The sequence below is a fragment of the Kryptolebias marmoratus genome, linkage group LG10, assembly GCF_001649575.2.
Source record: "Kryptolebias marmoratus isolate JLee-2015 linkage group LG10, ASM164957v2, whole genome shotgun sequence".
Classification (NCBI taxonomy): domain Eukaryota; kingdom Metazoa; phylum Chordata; class Actinopteri; order Cyprinodontiformes; family Rivulidae; genus Kryptolebias; species Kryptolebias marmoratus.
In genome coordinates, this window is record NC_051439.1 from 7644038 (window position 1) to 7672012 (window position 27975).

The 27975-nt window shown below is 41.6% G+C and overlaps 2 protein-coding genes across 7 annotated transcripts in view; one reads left to right on the top strand and one right to left on the bottom strand.

Moving 5' to 3' along the window:
• Nucleotides 1-14413, top strand: znf106a (zinc finger protein 106a). Of its 3 annotated transcripts, XM_017413779.3 has the most exons (23): nucleotides 1-86; nucleotides 1577-1659; nucleotides 2025-2086; nucleotides 3906-4100; nucleotides 4607-6454; nucleotides 6546-6658; nucleotides 6740-6990; nucleotides 7084-7153; nucleotides 7243-7397; nucleotides 7724-7784; nucleotides 7925-8215; nucleotides 8453-9236; nucleotides 9770-9810; nucleotides 10079-10224; nucleotides 10301-10435; nucleotides 10526-10642; nucleotides 10802-10993; nucleotides 11377-11439; nucleotides 11545-11664; nucleotides 11808-11879; nucleotides 11977-12048; nucleotides 12381-12527; nucleotides 13016-14413. In XM_017413779.3, exons 2-23 carry the CDS (start codon nucleotides 1606-1608, stop codon nucleotides 13076-13078), a joined length of 5052 nt encoding a protein of 1683 aa, XP_017269268.2. In that variant the 5' UTR covers nucleotides 1-86; nucleotides 1577-1605; the 3' UTR covers nucleotides 13079-14413. The 3 variants fall into 3 exon arrangements, with proteins under 3 accessions (XP_017269268.2, XP_024860970.1, XP_017269259.1); XM_025005202.2 differs by having other exon boundaries at nucleotides 6546-6990; XM_017413770.3 differs by lacking the exons at nucleotides 1-86; nucleotides 1577-1659; nucleotides 2025-2086 and having other exon boundaries at nucleotides 3427-4100; nucleotides 6546-6990.
• The window catches only part of capn3a (calpain 3a, (p94)), an 18829-nt gene continuing 4506 nt past the window's right edge, over nucleotides 13653-27975 (bottom strand). The window contains exons 7-21 of one of the 4 annotated variants that reach the window (XM_017413826.3): nucleotides 27784-27878; nucleotides 27572-27649; nucleotides 27224-27384; nucleotides 26511-26680; nucleotides 26039-26050; nucleotides 25660-25868; nucleotides 23538-23574; nucleotides 23095-23172; nucleotides 22888-22945; nucleotides 21031-21095; nucleotides 20595-20663; nucleotides 20306-20384; nucleotides 18643-18759; nucleotides 16787-16845; nucleotides 13653-16606 (exon numbers count right to left, since the gene is read on the bottom strand). In XM_017413826.3, the coding sequence (XP_017269315.1) occupies nucleotides 16580-16606; nucleotides 16787-16845; nucleotides 18643-18759; nucleotides 20306-20384; nucleotides 20595-20663; nucleotides 21031-21095; nucleotides 22888-22945; nucleotides 23095-23172; nucleotides 23538-23574; nucleotides 25660-25868; nucleotides 26039-26050; nucleotides 26511-26680; nucleotides 27224-27384; nucleotides 27572-27649; nucleotides 27784-27878 (1314 nt within the window). In that variant the 3' untranslated portion in view covers nucleotides 13653-16579. Of the gene's footprint in view, nucleotides 16607-16786; nucleotides 16846-18642; nucleotides 18784-20305; nucleotides 20385-20594; nucleotides 20664-21021; nucleotides 21096-22887; nucleotides 22946-23094; nucleotides 23173-23537; nucleotides 23575-25659; nucleotides 25869-26038; nucleotides 26051-26510; nucleotides 26681-27223; nucleotides 27385-27571; nucleotides 27650-27783; nucleotides 27879-27975 lie in introns of all 4 variants that reach the window. The other 3 variants (XM_037977919.1, XM_017413816.3, XM_037977918.1) reach the window with 3 other exon arrangements.

The following is a 27975-nucleotide window of genomic DNA, read 5'->3' on the forward strand; positions in this document are numbered from 1 at the left end:
GGGGGCGAGGACTCGAAGCAGGATGTTGTTAGCTTCAGCTGTGGATGACCAAAATACTGTCCTGCACACATTTGGAAGTTGTGAAGGTAGCATACAGTCATGTCTAAAACACGTATACATTGCGTCCAAACATCTTGTTTCAGCTGCTCGCTGCCATGATAATAATTAGATAATTAAATGTAGTGTTTTAATTGAATATCAAATTGCTTTCTTTGCTAACTTTAGCTTTAAATTCTAACCAACTTAACTAACTGCCTCTGAGAACAATTATTTTATTGCTAGACACGACTTGTATCAGTAGTTCTTCCAGTCGGCTGGTCCTTTGGTCTAAATAGTAACAGTTATTACTAATTTTGTCTGCAAATAACAGCTAATGGAGAAGCTAAGCTAGCTGTGTCAACTATCAGCTAAAGTTCAACAAGCCTCCGCAGGTTACCCAAATTCCCTTCTAAGTCTTGTTCATTTATGCTAACTAAATAATTTTAACTGTGGGAATATAATAACGATTCGTGGTGTTGAACTGCTCCTCCAGGTAGGGTAAATGTTAGCAAGCTAACTTGTTTTTAGCTGCACAACTCAGAAAATGTAGCTTGTGATATTGTGTGTTTTAACTTGTAATCGTTCTGGAAGTGTTGCACAAGACAATGAATTAGAAGGCTTTGTTTCAATTAAAACATTGATTAAAACTAATACCATCAGGCAGAACTCTGGCCATCATGGAAACAGGAGTGGTCAGACTCAATGTTAGGACTTTCTTCTGGTTTCTGGTTTTGTCTTGATTCAGTGACTGGGACTGAACATGATCCTAATAGTACAAGAACCTACCCTTTGGCACTTTTGGAGCAAAGAGAAAGGTTAAACCAGTTTTTAGAAAGAATTTCAGGATGTCAGAAATAGAATAAAGGTCAGTCTAACCTAATGTAATCTCTGGACTCTTACTTTTATTTATCATAATGTTATTATAGAGTTAATTAACAATTCAAGCTGTATCAGACTATTTTGCTCCAACTGGTAAATATCTTAGGATAGCAAAACTGAGGTAACAACATAATTTAGCTGAAGTTTAGTTCAAAAACTTTTAGCTGAACTTTTTTTTTATTGTACCCTGAAAGAACATTTTCAGAATAAAACAAAGTTGTTTTTTTTTTTTTATGGGCTCGGCTTTTTCTCGTCAACTTAATCTTAGCTAAAACCTTCATTTTGGAGCTTGTGTCGTATCCCCATGTCCAGACATGTCCTCGATGCTGTCACGGCTCTGTCCTGTGGCAGCAGAGTTGCTCCATCAGCATACTGTAATTAGATCAGCGTCCAAGTTGAACTCTGCCCCTATTTGGGCTGTGACACCGAGGCATTGGGGGAATAGATATGTGTGGCTTGCTTGGGTGGTTTAAAGAGTCCGAGTTGCTGAAATCCCAGCTTCCAACATACAGTGCAAACACAGGTGTGGCCGTATTTGTTGTCATTATACACAACACATGGAGACACAGAGATTCCAGTGCTATATTGCGAGATTTCCTTTCACCTTTTGTACGCTGCCTCTGATGATTCCCTTAACTTAAATTCTCCTTGTGGACAGTGATGGGCTGAGACTCGCCTCCGTTCAAAATGTCAACAGACAGAAAGTGCATCCTTTGTGAAATCGTCTGCATTTCCAAGCAGGTAAATTAACCAAGAGGTGTTAGTTATGCTATAAATGTGTAAATACTACTTCATTTTATATATCCAGGATCTCTGATTATGCAGGAGGTTGATGTAAACAACTTGTAAGCAAAACAAAAAGTATGTCCATTCAAAGATTTAAATAAAAAACAGTGTTTATCACTGAATAGGTCATTGCTTTCCCATATATTTTTACATTTTTTTGAGTTAATATATATAAATGTAAAGGTTATATTATTATACCTATTTAAAACCTCTACATCAGTATTCCTCTGTACTAGTGTTAGCCTGCATTGGAGGCATGTGTAAAACTTTAGGATTATAATGTGTCAAAATAAATCAAACTTCTTGAAACAAATTTGCAGGAAATGGAGGAGCACATGAGAAGCATGCTTCACCATCGTGAACTGGAGAAGCTCAAAGGCCGGTGAGTTTTTGGATAAACTACTCATATGTTAATGTTGTCACATTACCGGGTTTGATTTCATACCATAAATTCACTTAATTATCTGAAATTGGTCAATTTAAAGCCTAAAATTTCCCTTTGAATGCCATGATTAAAATATGTTGAATGATTTTTATCCCCTCCCCCCAAAAAAACGTGCAATTCTTTTTTTAGATAATTGCCTTGATAGTTTTAAAATATTTTGATGTTCATATAAAAGGTTTGACTTTCTTTTAAGAGTTTGTCTTGGTCTGTTTCGTCCAAGGCACGTGAGGACACATGCATGTGTCCGCAGATATGGGGCAAGTGGACATACGGGCAGCTGTCTCCAACTGCAGCTTATATATTTAGACACAATCCCTCCGGAACAACAGGCGTGACCGTTTGAAGGCTAATGGCTCGCCTGTGACTCCCGTGTAGATTACTGAAAGTATGACGCCTGTTGCTGAAATCCAAGAATCTGAAGTAAAGTATTCAAGCTCTGATATGTTGAGTTACTAGGATCTTGGGGTCTTTTAGAGCTGTACAGTCAGGAGTAGTTTTGGTAATCTGAAGAAAAGCTGTTGAGTAAGTGTTAAAATATAGCTGTGTGAGTTTTCATTTCTTAAAACACTCTGACCTTGACGAAACGTGCAGAAAGTAGCCATTGGATGTATGTTCAGGATGGCCACCAAAGATAATTGATCTTAGAAAACACAAAAATGGCTATAACTCGGTCAGTTTTACAGATATTGATCTAAATTTAGCAAAGTAGAAGCTGAGAGTGAACCTCAGTACACACTTCAATTGCAAGCATATTTTGTGAGATCTCCCATAACATTATTTTCAAGGCCACAACTCTGTCATTTCTCCACACAAGATGATTTCAGTCTAAAACTCTGGCATGAAAGGCAACGATCGGTATGCGTTCCTTCAAGGAATCTTAGGCCTTTAATTTTTTCTGTTCTTATTTGCAAAGTGTATCACTTTACTAGCAAAGAGCTGAGAAATATTGTGTCAGAAACGAGTAACTCTATCTTTGTGGTGCTTGCCAACTGCACGAGAGGTCATAAAATGGAGGCGCGCCATGACACAGATTTGAAGAAGAAATTGAGAGGGAGCCAGCAGAGCTCCTGACCTTACAGAATCACGGGACTGCATACATGGGAGAGGTTTGAAGTGGAGGCTGTGAGCAGCTGCACTCAGCTTCAGTTTCACAGGCTTATCATAGGGTGGGTTGTCAGGATCCGGAGGCCTGTTCTAATAACACATGCCGACTCGGGGGGCGGGGGCTGGGTTCCGGCTGTTGGAGCGCAGAGAAAGGTCAAATACAGACATTGCCTTCTGTAGAGTGTCAGAGCGCAGCGGACACCATCATGAAGGCGGACTAAGCTGAGGGCGCTGGCCTCTCTTCCCTCCACGCGTCCCAGCGCTGCGCTGCGTGGCTGGACCTGAACAGCTAGATTAGTCTGCTGCCAGGGTCCAGCTGGGCTGCTCCTCCTGTCCTCGCCCTGCCACTTATGGTCTGCTGAGGAAAGGAAAGAAAAAAAAACACAAGATCAGGATGATAAAAATTTGAACCTTTTTTTAACAAGAGAAAAATCCCAAGTTAGATACCTCCTGATCTGTGACAGATAGACAATTTGGACTTGTTTTAAGGATTGTTGAGTATTCTCCTTTCCTGAATTTCTTTTCAACTTTAAGAGAAAGTAGAACCAGCGTGCGTTGCTGCAGACTCTTCAGGCAGGAAAACCAACCCAGATGAGATCAGAGCCATGCCAGAAGGATCAATCGAACGTCCGCTCTCGCCCTCTCTCCCCAGGGACTGCGGACACGAGTGCAGAGTGTGTAAGGTGAAGGTTGGAAGCCTGACTGACTATGCCAGCCACATCTCCAGTCCCACGCACAAACAGAACGTGGAGACTGCTGACAAACAGCATGCTGGGAACAACCACGACGAAGACTACTTTGACCAGGCTTTGGTGGACCTGATAGAAAAGAGAAACAAACAGATAAGGCAAGTCCTTTTTCTCCTAATCTATTGGAATAGTAGCCTTTAGGCAAGAAAAGGTTGATTAGGTTTATACCTTAAATACAAAGTTCAGTTTCAGTCCAAAGTATTAACTGGTACAATATTTGTTTTATTTAATAATAAACACTTATGCTTTGAATTTTTTGTTACTTAACAGCAATGTACACATCAGTGTAAGTCTGTGTCTAAGTTGTGTCTACATATGCCATGTATAGTCATATTTTGCTCAGCCGTGCTCACAGGCTCCTTTTAGTCGCAGCTTCACACTGAGCTCTGGCTGGAGTCATATGTCAGGTCTGTAGGCTAAAAAAAAAGCATGACCACAAATACAGAGCTCCAACAGATGCAGGCTTAAATTAACGCCTTCTCCAAATGATTGCCAGTCAAACACCCAAAATGCTGGACTTTATGAATAAAGGTGTAGCCATTAGGGTGGTAAAATATCAGGGATGAACTCTACAACGTGTGGGTTTTTTTCTGTTTGTCTGTAGAAAAGAAAAGGAAGAGGCGGCTGCAAAGCTGGCAAAAGAAGAAGAGGAACGAAAGAACAAAGAAGAGTTTCAGCAAAGACTAAAGGAAGTTAGGGAGCGTTACCGCCTAGAGCACGTGTATCAGCCGCCTTTGCAGGGCTTCAGTGGTTCAAGTCAGCAGAGGTCTTGGCACAGGAACAATTATAATGTCAGCACAGAAGACGCAAGACCGTGGCACCATCACAACAAGGAAGGGAAGAGTGCCACCTGGCACGCTCAGGAGCCACCTAACTTACAGAAATGGGCGTCTGATAAGTTTTCGGGTGGAAGAAACGATAGCCACGTAGGGCGAGGTAACAAGACCTGGGGCTACGGCGCATATCATGGCAATCAGCAAAGCCGGCTGCCTTGGCTCAGCAGTGAAGGTAGTAGTTATGGCCTCTATGGCCAAAACAATATTTCCAGGTATGCTCAAAAGGCCCAGCACAAGAGCTTCCTGGGACCTCCTTTATTTCAAGCTTCGCCCAGTTTTTATGCCCAGGCTTTTAATCAGTTTCAAAGTGCGGGGAACAACAAGGGGAGTCAGCAAGAAGCAGGGCTTCAACATGAGGTGACAGAAACAGACCACAACAGTAGTACGAACTTGAAGACTTCTGGTAGCAATCCGAAGCTGGACAAAGGCTGTCGCTGGTCACCGTATCCAGTCACTTCTGGACCACATAGTGAAACCCAACCAAATATGCCAGAGAAGCACCACAAAGCTCCTAAACCCCAAAAGCATGAAATCAGTGTCTCTGACAGGAACTCCCAGCCTGAGCATGATCAAGGACACTTGATCTCAAGTGAGGAAGACAAGGTGAGGTATCAAACAAAGCCAAAATCTAATCTCAGTCATAGGAGTTACACCAGCACCAGAGGAAACATTTCCCCGACCGGCGGGAGCCTAAATTCTACTTCTGGCTCCTCCAGTCAAAAGCCAAATAAGACACTGTTTCATTCTTCTGTTTCTGGTACCATCAGTGGAGCTCAGCACAACAAGGCCTCCAGTCAAGCTCTACCACCGTCCAAACTAACAGGAAAGCAAAGTGGACTAAAGGAATCTGTTAGGCCCCTTCAGGAAAGACAGGAAAGGCACCTACCAGAATCACTGAACACAGCCAGACAGATGGTTTCTGAAAAGAAGGGCTCTTTGAACAGCTCAGTTTACAACAGGTGGAAGGTGACACATCAGACGGAGGAGCAGCAAAAGGAGCAGGGGCGCAAACAAAGTGAAGCGAACAAAGAAACAAGCTGTGGTCACAATTCAGTTAAACCATCGCCGCCTGTGACATACAGGGTAGAAAAGCCTGCACGGCCATCTTCGGACAGCAGCAAGTTTGTCCAGTCGCTGCAAATTAGCACCTCTTCCACAGAGAGCGCAGAGCCTGCAGCATCAGCGAGGAACCATCAAGAAAGCAGAAAGAAGGTGGAGCAAAAAAGCTGCTCGGCGGTCCCAGACGAGGCCATGCAGGTCACAGAGGCAGGGCAGACCTCAGAGAGCGACACCTGTAGAGGTGGTGAAGCGAATGCAGCTTCCGGGACAAACTCGTCAACTTTGTCCAAACTTGACCTCCCGCCCGTCTTAAAACGTGACCTCACCAAACACATGAGCTCCAAGAGCAAAACAACCGGCCACGAGCCAAACCTCAACATTGCCAGGCGGGTGCGCGATCGAAGCGAGGCGCGCAGAAGTGACACGGAGAAGGACTCTGGCCTCAAGCCGACTGTGCGGCAGCTCATCAGCTCATCTGGGACGCGCCGCAATGTGAACTGGGAGCAGGTGTACCAGGAGGTTAGAAAGAAACAAGACAAGGGGAAGGGCATTCCAAGGTGAGAGCTCGATCTGAAATTTAAAGCTGAACATCTTTATCTATGGGCTTTTTGTTCTGAAAGCCTTTTGTTTTGCCTTCTGTTCTTCAAGGTTTGGTATAGAGATGGTGCCATGTGAGCAGGAGAGCCAGAGCCAAGAGGAGGAGGACATACCCCTCCTAGAGGGTTTTCAGTGGGAGTCTTTGATGGACGTCTCTGTCCAGGGTACCTCCCGAAAACGCTCCTTGTCAGAGAGCATCCTTGCGCCGGCATCGACTCATTCCCTGTTTGCATCCTTTACTTCAGAGGAAACAGCGCCGAGAGAAGGTCTCGGTTCAGAGCAGCTCAGATCCACGGGTTCTCCCGGTTCCATATCTGCGCCAGAGAAAGCAGACCGTCAGCGTCAGTCAGAGAGCAAAGCGCAGAAGCTTCCAGACAAACTAACATCTACGGCCGTGAAAGTTCTCCAGCGGTCTGATTCAGTGCTCTGCGACAGCAGCTCAGGGGCAGAGCAGAACGACGGTCAGGGAACAGGGAAGAGGCGGCGGGCAGCCAGGGTGAGTTTGGGAAACAAGTTCTCGCTTTTTATTGTCAGAGTTTTGAATTATCAGGCAAAATGTGCAACCACTACTCTTATCTTTGGTTTTTAGGATGTTCCCAGTAGAGAGGCATCTTGCCTGGAACACGACAGCAAAAGAAGGAAGCTCAAATCTAAAAGAGGTTTGTGGCTCAAATCCAAAAGATGAATACATTTACAGACACTGTTTACAGTCGCTGGTGTATCAGATGTTTTTTTGCTGTCGTTCCAGGGCGTTTGCAGATTGACCAGCTGCTTACGGTGTCACTGAGGGAAGAGGAGCTGAGTCGGTCTTTGCAGAACGTTGACACCAGCTTGATCCAGGCACGGGCGGCACTGGAGGCCGCCTACATGGAGGTGCAGCGACTCATCTTGGTTAAAGAGCAGGTACATCATCAAAAATACGATCCCCATTGTATGAAAACCATCTCTCTTTGTAGTTAAACACGCTTAGGAAGGTGTATATTAACATCAAGTAATATCACAAACGTTAAACTTTCACGTTTTGGTAGCAGGTGAACGTGCACGTGTTTGTGTGGACTTACTGTATATAACCTGCTGGTCATCTCTGACATGCTGCAAGCCATGCAAAAGCATCCTTATGTTTGAGGATTTTAAAGATTTGTTTTGTATTTGTCTCATCTGAAATATTTTAGTGCAGTGTTTAATGTTTAAACCCATAAAAGTTCACATGTGGCTTTGTTGTTCCTCAGATTACCGTGGAGATGAGCACACTGAGGAACCAACGAATCGAGTTACTTAAAGGAATGCAAGGTAAAAACATTTATTGTATTTATATTTTGCAGGAAACTTTACCATCAGCTACTAGAAGCCACAAAAATTAAACAAATATAGTTAAATCTTTGTTGTGTGTACTAAATTGTGGAATGAAGTTGCTATTGTGCATTTTTTAGGTACAAGTGAGGAAGCACCTCTGGTCAAGCTAAAAGAAGAAAAGATGGATTCATGTGAAACTGAGCCGCCAGTCATGCCCTCCTCTGTTTTGGACGTTGCTATTTCCAGCTCCAATCACGCTGCAGAATGTGCTTCTCCTCCCTCCTCCGGCCTTCCTTTGTCTGTGGTTATCAAGGAGGAGCCCCAGTCTCCAATCCATGTCAGCTCCGAGCTGGACACCGTGGACAGTGTGACCCTCTGTGCTCACAGCACAACTCCAGAGCTGCCAGTCGCTGCTGCCACAGCTCCAGGTAACATCATTCAGGCCAAAATGGATCCGCGTAGAGGTCCTGCTTGTATCAGACAATTACCAATGCATTCATCTTTATTTATTGTACTACTCACTGACTGATGCATCTTTTATGACTAGACATGGTGTATCAAAGAAAAAAAATAGCCAAGACCCACTACTCCCTGTAGAATATCCTGTCAGCTCTATATTTAGATTACAACTGGATTAATCCATTTCCATTGGAAACTTTTTGCAGATCCCGTCTGTAACGTTCAGCCACCTCCTGAAAGAAAACTCAAGCCTTTCCAAACTAACTGTGTGGAGCCTGCAGAGCGCAAAGAGAAATTGCCTGCGCAGGTTGAAATGGCAGAAAGGTCTGTTAAAGCTCTGAGCAACTACAGCGGCCCGCTGCCGGACTCCAAAGGCCCCATAAAGCCTCCCAGCAGACGGGGTTCTGAGGTTGGGAGCGTTGTTGACTACGCAGACAACCAGTCGGTGTCGTCCCCCTCGGTCTGTAATGTGCTCGCCTCGCCGTCTGAACTGAGGAGCGGGAAGCGTGTGAGGAAGCTGAAGAAGAGGAAGGTGCTGAAAAAGGCTCAGGGGACAGAGCAGCCTGAGAGCAGCGACTCTGAGATAGAGGAAGAGGTCGCGAGGCCAAGGTGGCTGCGACAGCGCCGGAGACCCAGCGGAGGCTCTCAGGTCAGTACCTCCAGTCAGCCCATGGATGACAGAGAGGTTACCATGGATACAGATGGCCACAAGAAGACGCTCAGTTTGCCACTTGCAACCACGAATATTGAGGAGGAAGACCAAAACTCCCCTGAAAAAACAGCAGAGCATCAAGCTCCCCCTGCTGATCCTTTGGGGAACACTGATTTAGAGGAAAGCATGGTCACCGCAGCCTGTCAGCAGCATCCATCCCTACTGCCACCTCGCCCTCCAGGACTGCTCCCAGACTCCTGCAGGCCTGAGACACAGAGTCTGGCCTGCAACAAGGTCTCCTCCACCAGTGACATAGATCTGTGTAAATCCTCCGAGAGGTGAGTCATGACAGGCCTAATATGTACAGGTCCAAAGAAGCTGAAAAATCTGTATTTGAGGTAGTTTTGTTGACGTTTGTCAGGTTTGTATTTAAAATTATAATTATTCTAAAATGCAATCCATCACTTGGCTTACTTAATTTAGACACGCTGCTACTGCACACATATGTGGTACTATTTAATTAGCTTAAAATGTTCTTAAAAGGTTCATTGGAAATACAATACAAAAAAAAAAACACTTGATAAGTTAAATATTGTAGAAATTTACCCTACAGGTACTATCGGATCTCATCTTTAACTAAAAAATTAGCATTTTCTGCAGAAACGCTGTCAGTGATGAGAAGTAGTTAAAAGTAGCAAAAAGATAGTTAAAAGCTAAAAATACAGGAAAACAATAGTGTCAGTGCCAATAAAAAAAAACCCACAGGAGCATTAATTTCAGTTCTAACTCCTGCCAGTGGGAATAAATATTCTGCCTTTGTATTGAATGTAATGGTTGAATGTTTTTCCTGTTTTGTTTTTTTTGCCTGCAGTGATTTGCCGTTTGCCATCACATTGCCCAAGAATTCATCAGGTACGTTCATCTCCGGAGAGCTTTTTAAGATTTAAGATTTTATGGGTGTGTTATTTTTAAACTAAACGGAGCAAATTGATCTTCTAACTAATCAAGTTATGATATGAAATACCGTCAGTGGGTGAATATAATACATAAGCTTTGCAGACACATTTTGAGTTATTAGTTATATTTTTTAAAGATAAGGTGTGGTTTACTTTGCTTAACCGTGTTTATTGTTTTGTTTGTTTGCTGTATGCATTATCTATTTGTGCTTGTTGTTTCTTAGATGCATTTTCCGATCAAGGTGGGGATGAGATTCTGATGGAAGGGGGGTTCGAAGGCCACCAAGAGGCGGTGAACGCCATCCAGATCCACAACGGGCTGCTGTACACGTGCTCAGGAGATCGAACCATCAGAGCGTTTGACCTGGTGGTGGGTGAAGATGAACAATGTCGCACCACCTCAGTTGTTTCAGAAACTGTAGCTGTTCATTTCTACTTTGTTGCAGAGTCATAAATGCGTGGGTGTGTTTGAGGGTCACAGCTCCAAAGTGACCTGTTTACTGGTGTCGGCAGCTCCATGCCTGCACCACCGCCTTTATTCTGGTTCCAGTGACCAGACCATCCGCTGCTACAGTCTCAAGGTAAAAACACACTTGTTCTGATAAAAGAATTGAAACAACACAAAGTGGCGTTACGGACTGATGCTCTCTGATGTTGCATGTTGTCTACAGACGCAAGAATTTGAGCAACACTTCTCTTTGTCCGACCGAGTCCTCTGCCTTCACAGCCGCTGGAAGACCTTATACGCTGGTCTGGCGAACGGCACAGTGGTGTCGTTTAACCTCAGGGTGAGAACACTGTCTTTTGAAAAAGCATAATGTTCAAAGGCAGTTTCTGATTGCAGCTGAGGCTTGACATCGCTTTAGAAATTCAGTGAGGCGCCATCAAGGCGCCTGGCTCCGCCAGCCTGCGTTGACAATCGTTTTTCGCCCCGATTGATTGTTTAGACAAACAAGCAGATGGATGTGTTCGAGTGCCACGGCCCGCGTGGCGTGAGCTGTCTCGCCTCGTCGCAGGAGGGAGCCCAGAGGATCCTGCTGGTCGGCTCTTACGACAGCACCATCAGCGTGAGAGCAGCCAAGAACGGACTGCTGCTGCGCACGCTGGAGGGCCACAACAAGAGCGTCCTCTGCATGACGGTAGGTCAGGTCTGAAATCCTGCCTTCCGCGGGGACACTTTATCCCTGCTGGAACAGACTCCATGACATCTGAGAGAAACAGAACAAGGATTTAAAAAGTATGTACACTTCCAGGACAAAACAAGTCGACATTTAAACAAATAGGCTGGAGCCTCCCAATGAAAAGTAGTGAATATTATCATCTCACAACAAGTCATTTGACTCTAATTTAAGTCTCCTCCTGTGGTTGTGCAGGAAATGTTTTTCTGTTTTAGAAAGGTTTGAATTATTAGTCTGCTTCAGTCAAAAAAACAAAGAAACCCTGCTAAAACAGGTTAGGAACAATGTTTTTTACATTTTAAAGGGATTTTAAATCATCGGTTTTCTTTTCTGCTTCTCTTCAGGTGGTCAATGATTTTGTGTTTAGCGGATCCAGTGATCATTCTGTCTATGCTCACAACATCCATGTGAGTTCATCTTCCACGTGTACTTTCAGTTTTTATTTATTTATTTTAACACATTTAACACCCGAGAACTGTAATTTACCTTTACTTCTTCACGCTGTGCGTCAGACAGGGGAGCTGGCGCGTGTTTATAAGGGCCACAGTCATGGTGTTACCGTGGTGACCGTCCTGGGGAAAGTGATGGTGACCGCCTGTCTGGACAAACTCGTTCGAGTCTACGACCTACAGGTTTGCATTCCCAAACACACCAAAGTCAAAATGATGCTTTATTAAGCTGTATTACCAGTTCAGTTATGTGTGAAAGCCAAACTGTTTTGAAACGGGAGCTGTTTTCTGTCACGTGTCAAAGTAAAAGTCTTTTTTCTCTTTAGTCTCAGAACCAGCTGCAGGTTTACGGTGGACACAAGGACATGGTGTTGTGTATGGCTGTCTACAAGAACATGGTAAGAGCCTGGAACCTGACATAAATCCTCTCCTAGCAGCTTTTTTTTTAGCTTCAAGACTGAAATAAGATATTAAACAAAAACCCATTTGTTTCAGATCTACACAGGATGCTATGATGGGAGTGTACAAGCTGTCAAGCTGAACCTGATGCAGAACTACCGCTGCTGGGTAAGACAGAAACCCATTTGATGTGCTTCCTCTGATTGGAAACCTTATGTCTTTTTACTGAACAAACACTAGACCTAAAAGCACTCAGACTCCATTGTGACACAGCAAGAAACAAAAACACAACAAAAGATAAAAACAGTATTTTATAAATGTTTCTTTTTATATGCCTTTGCATCTTTTGCACTGATTTATCCAAGAGGCCTGATGCAATTAGGCCCCATCAGTTAATTGTGTCATAGCCTTTTCCCATGACTACTTTGTGTTGTGTTTGGGTTTGAGCTCGTCTTTCCGTAGACTTCCAGGGCTGCAATAATGAAGCTTTGTGTTGACAGTGGCACGGCTGCTCACTGGTCTTCGGGATGTCGGAGCATCTGCAACAACACCTGATCAGTCACCACACCGGTGCCAACTTCCAGTTGCTCAAGTGCCGCTGGAAAAACTGTGAAGAGTTTTTCTGCGCGCGCAACAGCTCCAAGCAGGTATCCAAACCTTCAGCGGGAAAAAAAACTGTTGCTGCAGTGCATCACACAGTCACATGACCAGAGCGCACTCTAGGTGTTTTATATGGTTTAGTCTCATCTCCCCCGAAAGGGAACCTTTACTTCTCTCGAGATCTTGGTCAAAAATGTAGCAACGTGAGGTTTCAGGACATGATTTAATTTAGTTTTAGACAAATTGTGAAGAAATGCTGCTTTTCTTCCACATTCAGAGGAGGTTTTTGTTTTTGCCGTACCAGCAGTTTGTTAAAAGTTATCATTAATCCGTGGAGATTTTTAGTGTTGTGCATTTATGTCCTTAGGTTTTGCCAAAGATAAATAAAGAGCCTTACACAAAAGTAATTACAATGATTTTAAAGAGTTTTGATAGGTTGGCACTTTAATGAATAACGAACTAATAAATTCAGTCAAATATTGTTTTAATGATGTAAAAACAGCGGGGTTAATGTCTGTGCCATTTGTTTCGTCAGTTGCAGATAATGATGCTGCACATGCAGAAACATGCTGAGGAGCCGACTGAAGTGGAGCCTTAGGGGCCGGCGGTGGGAACGTGGTTTCCCCCCGAGCCTACACTCTTAACCCCCCCACCCCAGTTTAACCTCCCATATTGGGGGGGGCACGTTCTCGGGACCTTCTTAGCTCAACAGCGCTCCCCTGGAGCCTGATGGGTGGTGTTTGATGACTTCATCTTTTATATTCGGTGTTGGAATCCAACCATGATACAGTCGCAAAAGGAGGGTTGTGTTACAGTTTTTTTTTTTTTAAATACACTAAAAAAAAACACTTCCTGCCCTTTTGTCTGACCACTGCATTTCCTCTTTCACTGACCAAAGAGAGACACAGAAACACGACTTGTTCATTGAAGAAACTTCAGAGTTGCCAGTATCTGAGGGATCTGTTGCTCTTTCCTGCTGCAACCAAACCCAGCCATTATCTTCCAGGCTCACTGCAGTATGGTATGGTTGAGATGTATTTATAGTTGTGCATTTGTGATGTCGAGCAACCTGTCGTTCTAATTTTTTTTTTTTTTTTTTTTTCTTTGATTAAGTCGTGGTTTGATTTCTAGAAGTGATTTTGTTTTCACGGCCAGGATGAGTTATTGTCCCGTTAAGGAAAGGATATTTTAGCTGCGTGGAGATTTGTTTTAAAGGAACTAATCTGAAGGTTTTATGTATTTTTTTTTTTCCATTAGCTGTATTTGTTTGCTGCTTACTCAGGTGTGCGAGGAACGTTTGACCCAATTTGAGGTTGCTTTTCGAGAACATACATTTATGGTGGCGTTCGTGTTTTAATTCGTGGGGGATTTGCTCCCCAAAGTTGTTGAAAGAATGTTGGTTTTCCAAGACTGAGTGTGAGATGGTGTTTTTTTTTTTAAATTGATTTTATTCTTGTGTGGAGTTTGTTTTATCGAGCAGAAGGCACCGGAGCTTTATTTTCCACAGTGATAGTTTTCTCTTGTGGAGCTGAAGGATGTTTACAGGATGTGTTTGAAGGAGGATATTGAAGGGAAGAATGAAGTCTCATCTCCCATGCCATACCTTCTCAAGTTCCATTAATGGTTTGACATGAATCCTCTTTTTACGGTGAATTCAACCTGTTTTAGCCGATATTAAATCCCAACTGGTTTTGTCTTAAGCAGACTTTGTTGCGTCCTCTTTGGAGGACAAGTTCTTATCTGAATAAACGTTAAATTCTTACAGTCAGTGTCTTCTCAACTTATTCATAGGAGAGTGCAGTTCACCTCTTCCCTGGCATTCCTGAGTTTCTTCAAAAATGTCATTTATTGTCAACGTTCTGAAGAAGTAATTTTCTTTTTTTTTAAATGTTGTGAAAAGTTGGTAATAAAAGTTGTGTGCAACACTGGAAAACAATGTGTCCTATTTATGATTTTTACAGAAAGAAAACAAAGCAGTCTCACCTAATAAGTACTGTAACACGATCAAACCAACAGCTACATATTTATTTGATTAAAATGATTAAAAATGTAGTACACTCATGTCACCATAGCCTTCATGGGAAAAAATAAAATCACAAAAAAAAAAGCTGTGGTCCAACCCATTCGCCATATTCTTTCAAATCCATATTGGAACCGTGTGTGTTGAAGTTAGGAAATGACTCGTCAGCTCTGCAGTTGCGTTCCTAAATCTCATCCATCCACATGTGGAGCTTAAATACTGGCAGACGGGACAGATGTGAGGAGGTGAAATCTTGTCGGCTGGTGCTGAGATGAACTGAAGAGGCCTGAGTTTGTCCACCAGGGAGCGCTGTCTTTGGGCACCGGTGGTTTGAAAGGACTGATCCTAGTCCCTCAGAAAAATCCAGGGGAAATAAATAAGCCACTAGGATTTTTTTTTAATTTAAGATGTGTTTTTCTGCATCTATTACTAGAAAAGTGAACAGGAAGTTCTTTCACTGTCCACTAAAAAGCCCATAAATGTAAGAAAGGCCTTGTTAAATTTAAGTAAACAAAAATAAAGATCGTTGGAATTAAAAGATTAAAAGTACTGTAAATCGAAAGCAAACTAGCAAGTACTACAGATAGGTTGCTGTATGGTGGAGACTCTGAGGTATTGAGACTGTAAGAAGAGGTTGTGTGTTTGCTGCCTGAGAACAGTACGGTACGCTAATGAGAATGGGAGGACAAAGGTAGAGAAGAAAACGCAGAAGGCTGGAGACCTTTCGTGATGGGAAAAGATCAAATGGAGAGAGATTCTGACCCCGTTCAGACCTGGCACGAACATCCGTCCTGAGTGATTAGATTGTATCTACGCAGCGCCGAATACAGAAGTGAACTGCCTTCAATCAAAAACATCTTCACTCAGTCCAGCTTTGGAGCTCTGGGTTAATTTTATCCTCATACTTTTGGTAGTATGAACACAATCTGTAAGGAGCTAAGCTGTCGGACCTAAAACTGACCTAAAAGCAGCAGAGCTGTCACCTGAACATCTCAGCGTAAAAATAAAAAGTCTGCTCAGCTACTGACTGATTTAAGATAAGTGAACAGCATCAAATAGGCCTTTTTTGTTTGTTTGTTTTGGGCTAAAAGTTTTTAATGAACTCTTTATCAAAATCCTGATTGTTTTTCGAGCTGACTGGACTCACTGTGGTCCCTGGGAGCTGTAATGTGCTGTCAGTCACAGGAAAGCAGTCTGAGTGGCGTTATTTGTTTTCATCTTATTAAACACGGAGCTGATGTTACGTTCACAGTGAAGGATGAATGTCAGTGCACCGTGGACTTCTATGGGTTTATTTAGGCTTGACCCAGTGGTTAGGGAGGTCATCCTCAAATCAAAGGGTCAGATTTTATCCTCAGACACTGCAGCGTGGAGAAGTGAACCCATCACTGCCCCCAGTGTGATTATCAGTGTTTGAGTGAGATATAAAAAAGTGCTGCATATAGTGTGTCAAAACATATAACAGAAAAGGCAGTGTATGAGTGTGTGTGAATGTTTGAGTGAGAAACATTGTAAAGCACTTTGTAGAACCTGGAGAGGTTAAAAAATATGTTATATAAGTGTGGACCATTTACTATTCTGAAGTTTTTGCTCTGACACTGAGCTGTGTGAAGTCACTAATCTTTGTAATGTATTCCTCCCTTATCATGTCTGTAATGTATGTAAGCCTATTAAAAGATAACCCTACAAAAATAATTGCGTTAATGTCAAAATAATAACAGTTCAGGTGTCTGAATGTATTGTATTGAAATGAATATAGAAACAGCAGACCTGCTGTCACACTGATCTGACAGTGTTTCTGCATACAGAGCAGACAGGTGACATCCGATCACAAAAAAACCTTTTGGAGTAAACATTTATGGCCAGGTGTGAATGCTTCCAATCAGAGCTGACCACTTGCAAATGAGTCGGCCGAGGCAGATCGTTACTGCGAGGTCTGAACAGGCTTTGGATGCAGAGAGGTGTCGGCGTGAGGTGGATGAAAGCTAACGGCGGTCAGGCACACTGAATACTGAGGTAAAAGCTGGCAGGTCTGGTCCTCGTGTGGCGTTGAGTTCACCTGGGAGAAGATGGGCCTTTCTAGGCGTACATGGTCAACTGGAGCCACTTCAAATGAACACAAGGAAACACCTCATTAGGCCGTGAACGTATAAATCGTTCTCTTACTTTAAGAAAAGAAATTAAGCTGAAGAAAGAGAACTGAGATTAGTGGTGGTCGAAGAAATAGAGTACTGACTACATTTGAGTTATATTCATAAGGTTATTCATGTAGACGTGGATTCGTACCTCCAGGACACTGAGTCTGATGGTGCCGTCTCCATCCTGATCAAAGGCCTGGAACGCCCCTGAGGAGAGAAACGACACACTGCAACTGCGACTTGTGCATCCCCTCGTCTTACAACCTAAGGTTAGACTGCACTTTGTAGGTCGAGAAACACATTATTCTGAGGCTTAACATCGTTTTCTACACTTTGTTTTTCCTAAATATGGTATGGTGTACATGATAGTGATCAATACTAAACAAGTTTGCTTGGTTTTTCTCTGCAGACACAAAAAGAAACAGGCCAAAAGCAATGTGTCAAAAACTCCCAATAGAGGTTACAAGATGCCTAAATCCACAGATTAACACTTCTTAGACAGTGATGTCTTATTTTAGGATAGATTTTAACAACACATTGTGGCTTAATCCTAAATTTCTTTTACCTTATTATTTTAATGCATACTCTTATTGGATTACCTAACTTTTTGCTGGACTGGAAAGTTAGTTAAATAAAAATAATACAAATTATAATTGGTCTTATTAATGAGAAAAAAGGTTTTAATATTATATATCTCTTAGAAAGCCGTTCAAGGTAATGAGAACTTTCAACCAATGCTGTGACGGTCTGGTGTGAGCTGACACCTTGTTTGAGTTTAATCTACAGTACATTTTTAAATTAAGTGCCATTAAAGATGTCAGAGGACCTCGAAAAGGGTGTTTTTGATGTTTATTAAAATTAGGAAGTGTAAGTAAATATCTTTAAAGAAATAAGATTCCACACATAACACAGTTTGGTACCGGGCTGTATTATGAATTAACTTGTTAAAAGGTACTTACAGGATACATCCCTGGTATTTACTGGGTACTCATGCAGTATGTACCTGGTACTTACAGGTACCCAGTAGGTATTAGGTACGTACCCTTTCAGTACCAGGTATGTATCAGGTAACTACCATGTATGTACCCTGTAAGTACCACATACCTGGTAAGTACCTGATACATACCCTATAGCAGGGGTGTCCAATCCTGGTCCTCCAAGGCCACTCTCCTGCATGTTTTCCTTGTTTCTCTGCTCCAACACACCTGATTCAGTGGTTAAATCACCTCTTCATGTTCTGCAGAAGCCTGTTAATCACCCATTGATTCAGATCAGGTGTGTTGGAGCAGAGAAACAAGTAAAACATGCAGGATAGTGGCCCTCCAGGACCAGGATTGGAGACCACTGCCCTATAGGTACCAGGTAAGTACTAGGCTGCATTATGTACTGCTGCTGATTGCACCAGATGAAACTCAAAACCACGTTACTTTCTGCACGAATCGTTAAAATCTGCAAAGTCCCAAAGGAACAGAGGACAACTGAAACAATTAAAGACTTCTCTCGTGTTTGGCTAAAGTCAGTGTTGATGAGTAAACCAAAGAGAGAACACTGAACAATACTGGTGAGTGCAGCAGGGCTGCAGAGAGAGTCACCGCTCTCCAAAAATAAAAATGCTGCCATCTGTAGTTTGTTAAAGATCAAATGGACAAAGCAGAAGGCTGTTGCGTAAATGGTTTTCAGACACAATACCAGAACAGAACATTTTGGATTAAATGAACACGAGTGGGGTTGAAGAAAAGACAATACAGCAATGAAACTCTTTTCCTATTGTGGAGCATGGTGGTGGTAGTGTGATGGTTTGCACCTAGATAGCTGCATCTGGAATAGAGCAGCTTTTTATGATGAACCTGTCAGTGAAATCTGATTTACACCATCACGTGTGAATTGGTTTTTCCCTCTCTTTTTTAAAAAGTTTTCTGATACTTTAAGCAAAACACAGAAAATTATTTCATGTATTAGTATTTTCTCTGTCCTGTTCAGACGTGTATCGGGGCTCTGACTTACTGAACATGGCTTCGAGTCGAACCAGACAGCTGATGAAGCTGTCGAAGTCGATGTTCATGTTCTCATTTGCGTACCGCATGGTGATGATGTCGTACAGCTGGTTGTTGAGACGGAAGCCTGAGCGGGACATAAGACACATGACTGTACAGTGACAAGAACATTCAGAGGATGAGTTAAGGAGGGAAGGAAACACAGCCGTATAGTTTAAACATCTGAAAATGAAGCGTGACAATAAATTAGTACATCATTATGAACATCTTCAGCTACAACCATAACAAACATTAAGTAGAAATGCTTAGAGTTGTTGTATCATACTGCATAGGATTACATTAAAGAGCTTAAAGAGTCTCTTCATAAATTAAAAAATGTGCAGTTTAAGATTTTCACATTTAGGTGATTTTTTAACAGTTAAAATATCTAAAAACTGCTTTAAAATGGATTTATGGCAGCTGTATTTCAATGTATTTTTTCATTCAGTTTGCATTTGAATACATTTTTTAGTGTGCACGACGGAAACAACCCTTTACTCACTTCAGCGAATAAGCTTCTTTAAAAAAAGACCAAGATTGTTAACAGTGAATTTAATTTCTCTTTAATGATTTGTGAGACAGAACTTTTTAAGATAAAACAGTGGCACAAAATAAACTTCCACTCTTGATTTCTTTATGATCAAACCACAAATGTAAACTAACTTTTCAGTTTAAAATAATATATTTTGCTGATGAATTAAGTCGCCAAAGCAGCTGCTGCTCAGAATCCCAACATAACTTTGTAATAATTTAAGTTAAGAAAAAAAAGCCTAGATGTTGATGTATGAACTGTAGAAGTGTGAAAAAGTCAAGATAAAGACAATGTTAAAGCTGCTGACAGTGGCTCATGATGGTCACCTTGGTAACCACACACCTGTGTCTGTCACTCCCTGACTGCTAAGTTAATGAACGGCAGTCAAAAAGTAAGCCTGAATATGTACTGAAAAGGCTGAGGGAGTAAGATGAGTGTGGTTGCAAAGGATTCAAAAGTGTTTGACGTTTCAGAACAAACGCAAAAAATTTCAAAATGCCAGTTCAGACGTGTAAAATCCAACTTTTTGTGACCCGTTTTAAATGATGTTTCTACAGTGAAGTGAGCTCCAAAAAGGGACGGGTTTTCTCACGTTTTTCACCAAATCTCCCCTGATCTCCATTATTTATTGTGCATTTTCTTTCCTAATTTGGTCTGCCTACTGCTACTAAATGCCACAGCACACTATTCCCAATCAATATGCATGTTTCGATGTATAACTTGCATGTGTCATTTCAAAGCTGTGCAACGAGATACAGGACGAAACTTTCCACAGAATTGTAATAATAGTAGGTTAAGCACTGGGCGCTTTAAATACTTTAAATGCTTTAAATGCTTTATTTAAACTAACATAACTACTTTATTTCAAAAAGAAAATCAGATTTTTCTAAAAGCTGCAGCTGATCGTGACTTGAAACAAGTTCAAACTTTAAGAAAAATAATCCTATCATAGCCCAATTGTGATATAATGAATAATAAATAAAGTGCAATCAGCCAATCACGGCTGAGCTGCTTCTAAATAAAAGAAGACAGAAGCGACAGTAGAAACATTTGATTGAGCTAAAAGAAAAGAAAAAGATAACTTTTTCCTCTCGGTTTTTACCTGCGTCATTGACAGCATTTCTCATCTCGTAGCTGTTGATGCTGCCAGACTGGTCAGCATCATAGTCTTTAAAGATTCCCTGAAAACAAATAACAACATAAAAAGACCACAGAACTGAGCTTTCAACAACTTCCCATAAGTTGAAACTGGTAAAAGCAAAATAAAGGTAAAAAAAGTGATTTAGTTCCACAACACAGCATTAAACAGCTGAGNTATATATATATATATATATATATATATATATATATATATATATATATATATATATATATAAAACCTTTACTCCCACCTGCCACTGCTTGATCTTATTCCACAGATGTCTAAACTCCTGCAGGTTGAGTCTGCCTGTCCCATCCATCTAAACAGACCCAGTTAAGCCTAAAAAAGCTGTCCAACATGTCCAACCATCAACATTTTCAGTTCTGACAACTAAAAATATATAAATTCCACTGAAAACGTCACCCTGTCACATCTGAGTAGCACAAGACGCCTTGGGTTTCCACCAAAGACATTTTGTTTTGTAACACCATCACTATCACAGTGTCAGGGTTAATTGCATTGATCAAGAGTGAATTCACCCAGCCTTCGGTTGTGGGGGTGCCATGTTGCCATGTGCCATGTGCCTGACCCCGTCAGCGTCCATCACAGACCCTACCATGGGTCTTGGCAGGATGTGCCTCCTGAGGACAACACAGCCGGCCCGATGCACTCGATACAAAGGATACGTCCATGAGAGCGATCATGCTCCTGCAGCTCTCCAGACTGAAGCCCTCTGTGCTCAGGTCCTTATCTGGACGGGATGCAGAAAGAAGGAGACATTCATCCTCTCATTCTGCCTGTTTTAGACTAAGATCATCATAAGCTGACGGAGTCGTAGCTGTTTTGGACCAACCCTGATGTCACGCACAGAGCATGTTTAGCGAACGACTCTCACCTACTGCCACATCAAATTTTAGCTCATGTAGCATGAAGGAGCAACCCGTTTTCATGACCTCTGACCTACTGTCATCTTTCAGTAACTGTTTATGCTGACCTGAGTGAATCTTGATTGTTTTGGGACACTTGATTTCACTTGTTGACCTCTAATCGGTTATTCAGATTGTTTACATGCTTTCCTAAGGCTTTGTTAAAATGAGATGTTTGTTTGATTATGTTGAAATATGAGAACCTATTATTGATCATTATTTGTGTGCAAACATTCAATATGAGAAATTATTTAAGTGTTTTAACGTTTTTTCTCTTTTGTCTTACAGGAGAACTGTACTCAGTTGTGAGTGAAAGAATCTTTGGACAGAGTGAGATAAAACCTTTCTGAAGTCTTTCAATCCCCCAGCAGGTAACTGCAAACCAGCTCGTCTGCAGTTCGTTATGTAGTTTGTTGTGTGAAGACCCTCTTAATTCCCCTCGTTTTGTCTTTGCAACCCGAGAAAACATTTTTGCTCAGAGTGCTTTTACGTCCAGCAGGCAAAGATAAAGAAAGAGAAAACCACAAAGAGAAACCAAATTTGAGAAATAACTTTTTGCTATTGTTTTGCACCTCGACCTCAGGTGACCTTGGATGAAACGTTGACCACTGACCCTCAACGGGCTCTGGGCCTTCACCTGCCTCCTTGTCGTGGTTCTGTTTGAGGCCCGAGCAGCCTCCAAGTTCCCCAAAGATGAACTGACGACGGACCCCTCCACAGCTTCTGATCCGGTGAGGCTCCTAGAACTGATGCAAACTGATAAATAACATCTATTTTCAATCTGAGGTTTCATTAAAGCTAACCTGACAACCTGGCAGAATTATTAACCTCTTCTGATCAAAGTCCAAAGTGACCTATTTATCAAAATAGTTTAAAGTATTCCAAGTTCTTACGTAGATAAAAAACAGAAAACATTAATCCTGAAATCCAAACATTCTGTTTAAAGAATTCTTTTGGTTTAGATAAACTAATAATCACTATTTCACCTTAGATTATTAAACTATTACTTGTTGCTGTGTTTTATCTGGATAAATCCTAATTACTATTAAGTAATTACTTAATAGTTATTCCTCACAGAAGATTATTCCCTAAACTCTTAGTGTTAGTCTTATTTTTGTTGTGTCATCTTAAATGTTTATTGTTGATTCTATTTTCTTGATTTAGTTTTATATTAGTAATAAAACCCTGAAGACAAAATTCCTCCTTATTTGGTGTAAATGTTGTGATTTACTGATTCAGCTTTAGATGTTAAGATCTGGTAATACGGGTGAATAGATTAAATAATCTAATGATTTCTATAAAGTTTAATCAGTCTGTTGTTTGGTCAGTTAATCAATCATTTCCTGAAAGTTCCATTAATATTTGTCCAGTGGTTCATGGGATATTTTGCTAACAAACAAGCATCAAGATAAAAAAACAGCCAAAGTAAAAACATTTTAATGGTAACTCTTCCATTAATGACTGAATATCTCACTGCCACATTAACTTTTATCTCCACACACACATTTTGATACTTGCATAGAGGTGCAGTGACGTGTGTTACTCTGATAAATTCATATGATTTAGTTCAAATGTTAACCTTGAAATATCCAGTCTACTGTAACGGGCTTGACTCACGTTTGGTGATCACTCTGTTGAGAACATTTTTCAGTTCATTGGCTGTGATTTCCATGTCCTGTGAGGACAAGAAAGACACCCGGTTGAAGAAGAGGAAAGGACGTTAAAGTGCTGAAATCTGCCGTCGGAGTTATCGCGTTCCCAATTTACAACGTAACTGAACAAACAGATGTTGGTAGTAGTAGTGACTGCACTCTAAGTACTCACATCTCCAGCTATTTCCTGAAAAATGGTTCGAAACTGCTGGTCCTCCTCGCTCTCTTCCCCCGCCGAGGCCGGTGCTGGCTGCGTCCCCGATGGAGCCACAGAGGAGAGAGACGTGGTCAGAATGGAGAAAGAGTGGGGAGGACCTCTTTCTTGGCATCTTGTTGTCAACAAGATGAGGCCTCAAATACCAAGCTAATAAGATACACTTCGTTTTGTAAATGAAAGTGAAAGATGATCAGAAAACCAAGGGGACCAAACAACGGGCAACTGTGGCTTGACTCCAAAGGTTAATCAGCTGTACATGTACATCCAATCATTTCCTTCGGCAAGGTTTATTAAAATGGATCTTGGGATTCGTCCGATATTTTGCTAACACAGACGCAGAAACATGATCGTAAACAAACAAACAAACACTTCCTGAATTCGCAGAGCTCCAGACTTACCACAGGATGGTCGGCCTCAATCCTGTTCTCTATCTCCCTGGGTGAAGACGAACAAACAGCTGTCACCATGGTGACATCATCATCATCATCATCAACATCATAATGTCTGGACCATAAGCTTATATTCTGTTATTCTTCTACAATATTTAACATATAATCTAATACATCTGAAACTCTGGAGTAACAAAACATTCATCTAAAGAGCACTTTACTGCTACATTTGTTTCTAAAAGCTTATGGTCTTTTAAACACATTGCATTAAAATATTAAGAATATTTAACAATCCCTCATTAAGATGCCAATACAATTTAAGTTTAATACCACCTGTTCCTTGTCCAGTCGTGTGTTTTTGCTGTATTTTTCCTAATATGTGATTTATGCAAAGCCTTGACTTCTTGCATTTTTAACAAAAACAATTTTAACTGTAAAACCAATGTATCTACTGTATGTGACTGATGATCAAAAGTTATATTTTTGACTTTGTTGCCCATCAGAGGGAGCTGTTTCCATGCACATCCATCGTCTATCATTCCCAGCCAGGTCCCGGTCCATCCGCACGCTGTCCCGTCCTCCTGGCCAGCGAGGGGGGAGGGGGAGAGGGGGTAAACGTGGAGGCCCCGCTGAGACTTGAGTATTTCGAAAGTTTACCGGATCGTGCCCAAATCTGAAGTCGCTTGTCCTAAAAAAGATTCCATAACAGCTTCGAACTGGGGCCGATTTCTTCCAGCTCTACAAATCAAATTGTCGTTAAAATTGTTTGTCCTTGGTGCTTTTTTTTTTTTTTGCTTTTTTGTCCCACCCATCAAACACTCAAAACCCCCACTCTAAACCCACTGTAGAATCCACACAAGAGGAATAAAAAAAAAACAACTAAAAACCCCAACAAACTTGGTATCTTTAGGGCTCGTAGCATACAGGAAATAGGGCTGGGTATTGTTAGAAATATATCTGTATTTATTTGTTCAAGGTTTCTGCCAAATATTGGGCAGAACTTTGACCCTGTTTTGTGACAGTGTGATCAAATATCGTCTTTGAAAATAAATAAACCTAATTTAATTAAATGCCTAGCCTTTCTTGAAGGAACGCATAAGGAATGTTCGCTGCCTTTCATGCCCAAGTTTTAACCATTTTGGTTAAAAATCGTCATGCATGAAGTCATGCAATATGTAAGATGTATTAGCACTCAGAGAATCTGTTGACGATCAGTATCAGCTACTACCACACTAATTTAGGCTCGACATCTGTACAAATTGACTGAGTTAGAGCCATTTTTGTGTTTGCCAATGTTAGTCAGCTGTGGTGGCCATCTTGAATTGTATTGACTCTACAAGTTAATCGGTTGCAGGTTTACATCCAGTGATTAAGTTCTTGACGTTTTGTTAAAATCTGTCCAGAGGTTCATGAGAAATTTTGCTAACAGACAAACAGGTTTGACTCCAACAGTTAAGGCCAAAGTTTTAAGCACAATGAGTAGCACTTGGAGAGTGTGCTGTGAATGACTCTCAGCTACTATCACAACAAACTTTAGCACAATATTTGTAATCTTGCCCGAGTTAAAGCAATTTTTGTGTTTTCTAGAGTCAGTTAGCTCCAGTGGCCATTTTGAATCGGGATGGCTCTAAAAGTCAATCAGTTGTAGATGTACATCCAATGATTGTTTCCTGAAAGCATCATTAAAAACCGTGCTGTGTTTCATGAGATATCTTGCTAACAGACAGACACAGGCAGAAACATTATTGCCTGCTGCCAAACGAACAGAAGTACCTCAGCTCCTATTTGCAGTGCAGTGTTTCCATGACAACATGGCTCCTAAAAAATGGCTCAGGCAGAGTAATTGTGCAGGCGACTGACAACTGAAGTGTGGTAGTATGAGCTGTAAAACTAGCCAAGGCTTGTGCTCCTTTAAGAGGTAATGAGTGTCAGTTATGTTAGCTTTGGCTGATAATCAATAACTAGAACAATTCTAAATCTGATATTGGTTGTATTTCAATAATACCCAGCCCTACTAAGACACAAAAGAACAAAAGAAGAATGTACCATCTAGCATGCCTGAGTCTAAATCTAGGAAGGGAGAACTAGTTACCCTTTCCCAGCTCACCCCCTGCGTAACGTCTCCACTCACTCTGAGGTGTTCCTCTTTTCAGAGAAGACCCGCAGGATGAACTCCCCCTCCTGGTGCGGCTCGTAGGTGGAGGGGATGATGACGTACTCGCCGGGGCTCAGGCGGAAGCGCTGCGTCACCTCGCGCAGGTTGATGTAGGACTTGGAGCGGGCCTTGGAGGAGTTGAACAAGAAGAAGTCCTTCTGCATGTGCTGCTTGTTTCCGTGCATCTGGGGCCGACAGCCAACGACGGCCGGGGCACAACAAGAAAGGTACAGAATGTGACACTCAGATGCACAACTAAAGGCGTGAGTTTGATCATGCGTGGAGATTAAAAAATAAAACACAGCAAGGTGCGATTCACTTGCAAACGTCTGCTTCAGAGTGAATATTTCCTCACCTCCTTTGGCACCTGCAGAAACACAAAAGCAACATTTTTAAAGGAAGAAAATTTAAACTAAAGACCTTTTTTAGCTTCTAAACATTCAAGATAAAGACATAATACATTTAATCTAAGTAAGTAAGTAAACTTTATTTATATATAGCACCTTTCACAGACAGAGTCACAAAGTGCTGAACAGAAATGGAAACAACAATATAAAAATCAGTAAACAAAATTAACAAAAAGCCAGACTAAAGAGATATGTCTTGAGACTTTTTTTTGAAAGTGTCAGTAGATTAGGAGCAGCGCAATGCTAAAGGGAGACCGTTCCAGAGCCTTGGAGCCACCACCTGAAATGATCTATCACCACGGGGTTTAAAATGAGTTCTAGGTACCGATCTAAAGTTTTAAAACCCTTCAGAACATTTCAGCTATGGGGTTTTTTGTACACTGCTCAGCCTCAAAGGTCAGTAAGAACCTAACTGGACACCTCATAAATGGCAAATCCGATGGTGAAGAGGTTGGCTCCCATCTTGCGCTCTTTCCGTCGGTTCTTCTGCATCAGCGCCACCACGAAGGTGCAGACCACCTCGTTGTCGTCGGGATCGTCGTCCTCCTCCAGAAGGCGAAGGCGGTACTGAGGGTTGGTCCAGAAGGTGTCTGCGGGGGCATTTGAAGTATCAGCTTTATGCTTTTGCTGTTATAAACATGTTTTTCCTTTAAAGATTTACAACAATCAGATTCAATCAGTTCAAACTTTGAACGCTGATTCAGCATTCCCATTATTTTCCTGTATCTTGTTTTTTCATCTTTTTTTGCAAACTAACAACTTCTGCACACTTTGTGCTATTTTAACCATTGATAAATTAAAACGTGCAGCTCATTCAGGAGATGGGTGTCATCATTTTTGGTTTTAGCAACTTTAAGGATCCTAACTGTATTTTTTCCTTTTTTTCTGCTTTTAGCTAGCCTTTTGCTCCTTTAGGCTTTTAGCTATTGTTTTGCTTCTTTTAGCTTTAGCAACTCATTTTTAGCTTCAGTCAGTCAGCACTCATACTGCATTTTCTCAAAAATCTCCATTTCTCTAGTTAATTACAGTTGTTTTGAGTGGACAGAAAGAAGTATAGTCAGTTGATTAAACACTTTCTCATATTTAATAAACAACGGCAATAATTTGCGGCTTTATTCTGAGCAGCAGTGTACCTGGGTAGTTCCTGCAGCCTCCGGCAGAGCAGCCTCTCACCCAGCGGCCCTCATTCACAGAAACGGTCCACTTGTGGATCTTATCATCCTCCAGGGCATCAGGTGTGAGGTTACAGATCTCAATCTTTGTGTAATTCTTCTTAAAGTCCTCAAAAGACATCCTGTGTGGCATCACAAGAGACAATGGACTTCATTTATGAAAGTTCTGTGCATGATAATTGGCAGAATCCAGAATGCAGATTGGTGCACACCATCTTTAACATTTGTATGCACGTATATTTTGACTGTTGAAAAAAGACCCCAGGACAGACTGAATTCAGTAACAATGTGGTCTACATGTCCACATACCAGAACTCCCCATCCTCAGCACTTTGGTGTTGCAGTTTGTCTTTTTCAACCTTCGAGATTGTGGCCCACTCCTTGGAGCTGTTGGATGATAAGAAAGAATATGAAAGGGGTAGAATTTCCTTATCATTTAAAAGGGTTATCTAAGTTATTGAGTAATAAAAGATGAAAGCAGAAAATGAAATATTGAATCATTAAAAAAAACAAACCCTTACTTGTCACTCCAGGGACCGTTCCATTCGACCTGACCCCATGGGTTCCTGAGACGCACCAGACGTACTTTATTGTCCTTCTGCTGCGATGGCTTACACTGTACACAAAATTTAAAGTAGCGGAGATCACATACTGCTTTAGCTATCTTTACTGGTAAAACCCAAAGTGAGTTACCTTCTTTGCCTTATTAATGC